This window comes from Eretmochelys imbricata, chromosome 20 (genome assembly GCF_965152235.1).
Source record: "Eretmochelys imbricata isolate rEreImb1 chromosome 20, rEreImb1.hap1, whole genome shotgun sequence".
NCBI classification, from domain to species: domain Eukaryota; kingdom Metazoa; phylum Chordata; order Testudines; family Cheloniidae; genus Eretmochelys; species Eretmochelys imbricata.
Genome location: NC_135591.1, coordinates 5,732,828 through 5,742,127, shown reverse-complemented (window position 1 = coordinate 5,742,127; position 9,300 = coordinate 5,732,828). Strand labels below are relative to the sequence as shown.

At 60.8% G+C, this 9,300-nt stretch overlaps 1 protein-coding gene across 1 annotated transcript; it reads left to right on the top strand.

Moving 5' to 3' along the window:
- Window positions 1-2,027: 2,027 nt before the first annotated feature.
- KRT18 (keratin 18) lies at window positions 2,028-8,103 on the top strand. Its single transcript, XM_077838412.1, has 7 exons — window positions 2,028-2,435; window positions 4,728-4,810; window positions 5,407-5,563; window positions 5,728-5,892; window positions 6,213-6,338; window positions 7,085-7,308; window positions 7,974-8,103. Exons 1-7 carry the CDS (start codon window positions 2,028-2,030, stop codon window positions 8,101-8,103), a joined length of 1,293 nt encoding a protein of 430 aa, XP_077694538.1.
- Window positions 8,104-9,300: the final 1,197 nt, after the last annotated feature.

Sequence of the window (9,300 nt, the reverse complement as noted above, 5' to 3'; positions counted from 1 at the left end):
GAAGTGGCAGTCAAGATTCCTGAATTCTATTCTCAGCTCTGGGAAGGAAGTGGTGTTTAGTGGTTAGAGCAGATTGCAGCTGGGAGTCGGGACTCCCTGGGGTCTATTCCCAGCTGGGAAGAGCAATTCCCTACAGTGGGTGGCTCTTTGAATCTTACTATCCAACTCGCTGCTCTTCCTGCCTGGACATAAGAGCAAGGACTTGGCCCAGGGTCCTCGGCCAGCATTTCCCGCAGCCTGTTGGTTTCCTTGTCTGTGTGAGCTCCTTGCTCCACCCCAGAGGAGGCTGCATTTCAGAGGCACAGTGGGGAGCACTTCCTGAATACACACACAAGCAAATCCTGGTTTGAGTTAAATCCATGTCAATCTGGAGTCACTCCACTGACATCCCAGAGCAGAATTTAACCCACAACCTGTCTCCTGAGAAATGAGCAGAGCTGGGCTTTGCTGTACTGGCTCTGTGCAGAGATTTTAATGGGTTTGCTCAGCTTTCATTCTATCTGTAGCATGCTGGGATTAGCAAGCAAGGAGATCGAAGACAGCACACTTGAAGCAGCGTGCACAAAGCACTGGGATAGCATGCACTGCAGACAGAAATATGGCTCCACTCTGGGATAATGAGTATACAAAGGTTTCAGAGTAACAGCCGTGTTAGTCTGTATTCGCAAAAAGAAAAGGAGGACTTGTGGCACCTTAGAGACTAACCAATTTATTTGAGCATCAGCTTTCGTGAGCTACAGCTCACTTCATCGGATACAAAATCCAGGAAAGTGTGTATAAAAATCAGGGCTTGCATGCCCAGAAATCTGGGTTTGCGTGCATAGAAATTGGGGTTTGTGGATTGTGAAATCCGGACTTGCATGCATGGAGAACCATGTGAAGCATGAACGACGGACTGGATTAGCAAGCGTAGAGAACCCTGTTTGCATGCAACGTTAGCACATATTTGCATGCCGGGTTAGCATGCAGAGAAGACCACATTTGCACACGGGATTAGCATGCAGAGAGAACCATGTTTGCATGCCGAGTTAGCATGCAGAGAGAACCATATTTGCATGCTGGGTTAGCATGCAGACAGGACCGCATTTGCACACCGGGTTAGCAAGCAGAGATCCCAGCTAAGCGAGCATGGAGATACTTGTTAGGGAGTGATTGCAGCCTGCTCTTTGCTGGCGCACCCCATCTACTTTGCCCCTATGCCCCACTCGGCTGGGGGCTGCTATGATCCCCCTGTCTCTGCACCTTCGGAATTTGGTGCAAGGGGACTCCGCTCAGCACCAGATCAGCCCCCCACCCAGGGGGTGCTGGGAAGCTAGAAGGAGGGGGCAAGCACTGTGGCAGCTAGAAGGAGGGGGCAAGCGCCGGATGCACTGATTGCAAAAGGCAAGCGAGGTTACCAAATGGCTCTCAACCCGCCCCGCCCCGGGAACTACGAGGGCAGGCTTCCCGGGCCGAGAGCCAGCGCAGGGAAGAAAGGCAGGTGGCTGCTGTGGCCAGCAATGGGCAACTCCATCCGTGCCACTTTCCCCTTTGCACTGACCAGACGCCTGGCCCCAGAATCACAGGCCCAAATCTCTTGCTCGACACCGCCCCCCCACCGCGCTGGCTTGAAGACAGGCTTCAGCCCAGAGAGAGCTGGGACGGAAAGGCCCCAGCTCCCCCATGGCTCGCCAGATCTCTCCGCTAACTCTGCCCAGAACTCCCCCGTCCAGCCTCCTCAGCCAGGCACAGCTCAGGAACAGGCGTGGGTGGCTCTGGGTGGTATCTGGTTCCATGGAGCAGGGGCTGGGCCCTTGGCAAGGGTTCAGGTGAGCCGGCTGTGCAAACAAAGGCCAGGACCAGGCCTTCGCCTAGCCCCACCTTCCTGGAGCAGAGGGAAGCTGGTAGAGGTGGGGGTGGCTAAGCCCTACCCGGCCCCTCCTCTGCTCCTGGCTATAAATTCCAGCCTGCATCCAGTCCAGCCCTGCACAGACTAAGACCTTACTAACTGCTGCAAACTCTTCTCTTTGTCTGTCCCCACCAGCACCATGAGTTTCTCCAGATCCACCTCCTACTCCAGCAGCCTGAGAAGTCCGAGCATCATGGGCAGGAGGTACGCCCCAAACACCAGCGCTGCCAGCGTCTACGCCGGGGCCGGGGGCTCTGGCTCGAGGATCTCCATGGCCAGGGCCACCAGCCTGGGCTCCAGCTTCCAGGGCAGCAGCTCTGGAGGCAGTTACGGCATCTCCCTGTCGGGCTCCGGGGTGGTGCAGAACGAGAAGGAAACCATGCAGGATCTGAACGATCGCCTGGCCTCCTACCTGGAGAGGGTGCGCAGCCTGGAAACCGACAACCGCAAGCTGGAGCTCCAGATCCGGGAGTTCATGGACAAGAAGGGCCCCAGGTCCCAGGACTGGAGCCGCTACTTCCAGATCATCGAGGACCTGAGGAACCAGGTGAGATGCTCCCTGCTCCTGCCTCCCCCGCCTAGCCTTGGTCACCTGGATCACGCTCAGATCTGCAGCCCCCAAACCCACTGTATCAGGGAGGAGGTGGCACATGCAGGACCCCCCCTGCCCAATTCTAGCACCACCTCTGCCTGGGACCAAGCAGGAACCCAATGAGAGAGGGGACGATCATGCACCTGTCGGCATCCCCATATCTGGGATCAGCCCTCTGTCCCCCCCGCCTCCCCCCCCCCGAGGGGCAGGGCACAGCGTGGGTTTTCTACCCTTGCAGGGGACCGTGCAGCAAAGGAAAGCCTAGGAACAAGGCTGCCCCCCTCTGGGGAGCGTTGCAGGGTTACTGACTTGCACCCATGTCCCAAGTGCAGCCCCATGCATTCACCCACCTGGGCTCCCCCCAAGCCTCCAGGAGGTCCCTCGGCCATCAGCTCGCTGTGGTGCTGCGTCTGGGCATGCCAGGTCCGGCTGGGCTGTAGGCCAAGGTGAGGGGCCCAACCCAGCCCCCTGTGCGGACTCAGCCAGGGTGAGGCCCAGAGAGGGCAGGCACTGTTGCTGCAGCCTGGGGCTCATGCCCCCCCCCCCCCCGAGTTACTCATTAACCTCCCCTGCACAGTGGCCTGACGTTCAGCCAAGGCGCAAAAGCAGGGAGTGGCAGGGCAAAATCCCTGCTTTCCCCTGCTGCTCCAGCTACAGCCCCTTGGGGCAGCAGGGGGTTTAATTCCCCCCCACTCGGGGGGGCGCTGAGGGGGTCTCGGCCCCTCCCTCAAAGCAGATGATTATTCTAGTAGCGGCCCCGTTGCACCAGGCGCTGCACACCCACTGGGGGGAAAGCAGCCCCTGCCCTGGCACGCGCTCCCCTTCTAAATAGGCAGAGGGGAAACTGAGGCACAGAGCAGCAAAGCAACTTGCCCGAGGTCAGTGGTAGAGCAAGGGCCTGACCCCAGGTCTCACGAGTCCTGGTTCAGTGCTCTAGCCACTAGGCCACACTGCCGCTGTTGGGGCTGGTTTACTTTCCTTAATGTTTGTTGCGTGCCTGTTTCCTGAACCAGCCCCCCAGGGCGATCTCAGGGCCATTTGCTTGTTTGCTCCGAGCATCCTGCCTTGACTGAAAATTCTCTCCCCGTGCAGGGTGGGATGGGTCAGGGTAAAACCGGCGCGGTGGGGTGTAGCTGGGGTGGGCGGGGAACAAAGTGGATGTTTGTTCTCTCTCTGGGCTGAGTCACCATTGCAAACGGAACAAAGACACAGTGAGACCGCTTGGAAAGCTGCGGTGGGAACAGGTGTGCAGGGCAACAGGAGAAAGCCCCATCTGGAAGTGGGCAGAGCACTGGACTGGAAATGTGGGCTCTATTCCCAGCTCGCCCACTGGCTGGTTGGGTGACCTTGGGCAAGTCACGTCACTGCCCCATGCCTCGGTTTCCCCATCTCTGAGACGGGGATCTCACAGATTTTCAAAGTGCTCTGCACACCCTGCGCCAGTGCTGGGTTTTCAGCAAGAGCTGAGTACTTGGGGAGCAGGCCTAGAAAACTGGCTGTTATTTAGGGGAGTAGCCGGAGCTGAGCTCACGGCGAAATCCAGCCACCGTGGCCTGCTTTTTGGAGGGGCTGAGCAAACATGGAGGCTTCTGTTGGCACTGTGGGTTGCTCTCAAACCAGTCTCCAGTCGGGCACCCCAAAAGTGGGGTACCCCAAATTTTAGGCCACTTTGGGCCTAACTGTTGCCCAAGGTCACCCAGCGACGGGACTGGGAATGGGAGCCAGGACGCCTGGGTTTTATTCACCGGTAGGATCGCCTGTAGGACCCAGGAGTCCTGGCTCTCCTGTGCTCGTCACCTGTAGTAATTCGGGGGGTTAGTCCCATTTTTAGGGCTCAGATCTCAGGGTGACGGGCCCCCGCGAATAGACCGGGCGGTGTCTCTTTAAGCGCCTTCGTCTCCCGTTGCTGTGGGAACCGCACCTGCCTTGCACCTGTGCTGAGCTAGACAAACAATGCCGTGGGCTGGCAGGAGCCCAGGAGATTCAGGTTCCCGGCGGAGGCTGGCACAGGAGAGCGATTCCTGGATCAGCGGCTGGGTGGGGCATCCTCTGGCTCTTGTGGGGCATCGCCGGGCCGCAGGGGCCACGCCGAGGGAGATGGGACCCTGCTGCCATCCCGGGGGCATGCACACCCCGCTGGGGGAGCTCAGAACTCAGCCCCTTGTCCGTGCCCCCCCTACCCAGCCAGCCCCGGCGCTGCTCTCTCCACCCACTGATCCGCCCGCCATGCATCTTCCCCCTGCCCAGATCTTCGAGAGCGCCGTGGGAAATGCCCGCATCGTCCTGCAGATTGACAACGCCCGCCTGGCCGCCGATGACTTCCGGGTCAAGTGAGCGTCCCACCGAGCAGTCACTTTCCTCTCGCCCTGACCCCCGTTGCCCTGGCCGGGTCGGAGATCCCCTGGTGGGGTGGGAAGCCAGGAGGGAGGGGCACGACCCAGAGGGGAAGCTCCCTCCCCCCAGGGTATATGGGAGGGGTGCAGCAGCTCTGCTGAGCTGGCTGCACCCCGGATGCTGAGGGGACTCTGGCACACGGAGGGTGGAGAGGTCTGGCACTCAGGCTGCTCCCCCCGCCCCCAAGCACACAGACTCATGGTGCAGGAGTCTCAACCCCCAAACATACACCCCCGCCCTACTCACACACGTGGTGGGGGAGCCGTGTCCCTCAAATGCACCCTCTGCAGCACCCCAACAAATGGGGGAGGGGCTGTTCCCTCCCAAATGCACTCCCCCAAATGGTGGAGGGGCTCTGCCCCGCAAATGCACACCCTGCAGCACCCCATACGTGGGGGAGGGGCTCTGCCCCCCCAAATGCCCCCTCCTCACCCCCACAGATGGCAGAGGGGCTCCAGCCCCCCTGCAGAGCTGGAGCTCCGTCCCCAAGCACTGAGCCTCTCCTGCTCCTCCTCCCCCCCACCCGGCGCAGGTTCGAGTCAGAGCTGGCCATCCGCCAGTCGGTGGAGAGCGACATCAACGGGCTGCGGAAGGTCCTCGATGACACCAACATGAGCCGGCTGCAGCTGGAGGGCGAAATTGAGTCCCTCAGGGAGGAGCTGATCTTCATGAAGAAGAACCACCAGGATGTAAGCTGGGGAGGGGGGACTGTGCCCACATGGGGCAGGACTATCCTGCGTGGCTCACCATTGGGGAGTAGGAGGTAGCCCCCAGAAGGGCTCAGGATGGGGTGGGGTGGGGGTTCCTTCTCCCAAAGAGTGGACATCTCATGGGTCTGGGATTGTCCCCGCAGGAGGTGGACAGCTTGCAGGCCCAGATCGCCAGCTCGGGGCTGACAGTGGAAGTGGATGCCGCTCAGCCTCAGGACCTGGGCAAGGTCATGGCGGAGATCCGGGCTCAGTATGACACGCTGGCGCAGAAGAACATGGCGGACCTGGACCAGCAATGGAACCAGATGGTGAGCCGGGGGGAGGGGTTACGGCCTGTCCCCGGGGGGGTCCCCCACTTCTTGCCACTCTCAAGAACTAGGCCACTTAAGTAGACTTCTTTGGGCACGTTCAGGACGAGTTCATGCCGCCAAGACCAGAATCAGGGGCGGTTCTGATCCGGGGCTCTGATTTGGCCCATGATGGAGACAGGGCTGCTGGAGCTCCATCCCCTGGGGTGTCGGGGTCTGGGAGGTGTGGACCAGGCTAGCTCTGGCTGGCAAGGAAGAGACTCCCTCCCACACCCTCAAGTAACTGGCCTGCCCCGTCCCTGCTCCCTGTCCCCCTCCAGATCACCCAGAGCACCGCGGAGATCACCGAGAACACAAAGGAGATCGAGGTGGCCCGCGGCAGTGTCTCCGAGCTGCGCCGCACCTACCAGACGCTGGAGATCGAGCTGGAGTCCCTGCGCAACCTGGTACGCTTCTCCTCCCGGGCCAGAGCTGGGGTCCCCCTGCTCCACTCCCGGCCCCACTGCAGCTGGGCTCCTCCTTCACTCCCCCGTCCCCAGCGCCGCTTTCCCCCTCCCCAGCACCAGGTCGGGTTCTCCCTGTCCCACTCCTCCCGCAGTACCACAGCTGGGCTCTCCCACATCATGTCCAGGGTCTCCTGCACCCTGTTGAGCCTCTCCCCAACCGTGCGCAGGGAGGGGGCTTTCTCCTTGTCCTCCCCCAGAGCCCTGATCCAGCCCCGGCGCTCAGGCTGGCAACCGCATTAGAGGTGGACAGCATCCCAGTGTGCCGGGGATACCCTCCGTGGGCGGCGGGGGAGCTAACGTTGGCCCTGCCAGGGATACCCTCCGTGGGTGGAGGGGGAGCTAACGTTGGCCCTGCCAGGGATACCCTCCGTGGGCAGCGGGGGAGCTAACGTTGGCCCTGCCGGGGATACCCTCCATGGGCAGCGGGGGAGCTAACATTGGCCCTGCTGGGGATACCCTCCGTGGGCAGTGGGGGAGCTAACGTTGGCCCTGCCGGGGATACCCTCCGTGGGCAGCGGGGGAGCTAATGTTGGCCTGTCACCCTCAGCCAGGCCACATCCTGGTTTCTCCTTGTCCAATGCTGCCCCCCAAAGGGGAGGAACTAGTGCCTCTGGGGCCTGGCATCCTCCCCAGAGGTATGGCTGGTGCCCACTGAGGCATGGCACTGACCTCTCCTCCCCTTGCAGAAAGCCAGCCTGGAAGCAAACCTGCGGGACGTGGAGCAGCACTACGTCGTGCAGATGGAGCATCTGAATGGGCAGCTCCTGCGGGCCGAGGCGGAGCTGGCTCAGGTACGCAACGACATCCAGCGCCAGTCTGAGGACTACCAGGCCCTGCTGAACATCAAGGACAAGCTGGAGGCAGAAATCACTACCTACAGGCAGCTGTTGGAGGGCGGAGAGGAGTTCAAGTGAGTGCCTCGGGTCGGGGCGTCGGCTCCTCCCACAGCCCTGCTTCTTTCCAGCTCCAGTAGGGAGGATTAAACCCTGGGGCCCCTGGACTTCGTCGTTGGTTCTGCTAGGGAAACCTGGCTCCAAGATAACCCATCTTGCCCCCCACTCCCTGTTATAGCAATTCCTAGCTGGGTTAGCTGAGGGTCCGGGAAGCTACTGTGATTTGACCCAGGCCAGAGAGGGTCAGTAATGCACCCAATAACCTTCCCAGTGTTTGGCCCCATTTGCTGGGCCACGGGGCCCCTGAGGTTCCCCCAGGGATGGGAAGGGGCAGTCAGGCCCAGATCCCCACCAGGAATGGGCTCTGTCCCTCTGAGGGGCAGTGCGGGACCAACTACACATATGGGGCTGTCCCCCAGAGGAGCCTCATCGCTAGAACCCCACGTTCCCTGGATTCATGGCCCTGGCAGGGAGCCGGTGGCGGGGCAAGTGGGTGCCCATTGAGTGGGGGAAGGGAGGAGCTAATGCTTACCAGGGCATAATGCCACCCCAGGCTACTGATCCCTGATGACCTCCCTCCCAAGGGGTGTGCGGCAGGTCTCCATCTCTGGTTGCATGCAGTGGACCAGGGCCTCTGGGAAAGCCCCTTGAGTGTTCACGCTCCCTCTCTCCCACTCTGCAGCCTGCGCGACGCTCTGGTGGACAGCAGCAGTGTCACGCAGACCACCCACCAGGTCGTCACCACGACCAAGAAGTTGGTGGACGGCAAAGTGGTGTCGGAGACCAGCGAGTCCCAAGTGATCAAGAACTGAGAAGATGCACCCCGTGGTCCCTGCTCCCTTCCCTTAGCATCTGGCGTCGCGGTGCCCTGAGAGGGCCGCAGGCAGCCTGCTTTGCCTCCCTCCGCCCACTTGCTTGGTCAGCGGAGCTCAATAAAATACGCAGTTGGCCTCAGAGCGGGCTGCTTCTCTTGGGCTTCGGGGGGGGGCCTTTGGGGGAGGGGTGGGGGATCCAGGCTGAGCCCTGAGTTCCCTGCTAATGCGGGTGTAAAGTGGCCCCCTGCCCAAGGTGCTCAGAGCGCTTCCCATGCTGCCGCATGGCACCCTGGTCATGTAGGGTCGTAGCCCTATGTCTCCGATATCCAGATGGGAAAACCGAGGCGTGTGGCAGATAAAACGACTTGCCCAAAGTCACAGAGCCAGTCACTGGCAGAGCTGGGATAGATGTCCAGTCCCTGGTCTAACCACTCCCCCAAACTTTCCCTAGCAAGGAGGAGGACCCAGGAGTCCTGAATCCCAGCCACTCCCCATCCCTGTTCTAATCATCAGTCTGCACTCCCCACCCAGAACCCAGGAGTCCTGATTCCCAGCCCCCACCCCCCCGCCCCGCCCACTCTAATCATTAGACAGCACTCCCTCCCAGGGCCAGGGAGAGAACCCAGGAGTCCTGACTCCACCCCTCTTCCCCCAACCATTAGACTGCACTTCCCTCCCAGAGTCAGGAATAGAACCCAGGAGTCCTGATTCCCAGCCTCACCCCGCCCTAACCATTAGACCACATTCCTTCCCAGAGCCAGAGATAGAATCCAGAAGTCCTGACTCCCACTCCCACCGCCCCACCCCCCTAATCACTAGCCTGCATTCCCCTTAGTCAGGAAAAGAACCCAGAAGTCCTGATTCCCAGCAACACCCTCCCCCCACTCTAACCATTAGACCGCATTCCCTCCCATAGTCAGGAATAGGACCTAGGGGGTCCTGATCCCCAATCTCGTGCTTTAACTAGCCTCCCCAATTCTAAGCTCTCACCCTTCCATTTCCCTCCTTCGGGGTTCCCGTCCTGCCTCCCTCCCCCGATCGCACAGACCCCGGCTGTGTCTCTCTGAATGGCCCATTGCCATGGTGGGGCTCGGTCTGCAGTGGGGCTCATGGATTTAATTCCTCTTCCGCTAGTCCTGGGATCATCCCAGGATGCCTTATTCCATGGAGGGGGGCTGCCCATGTCCAGCCCCC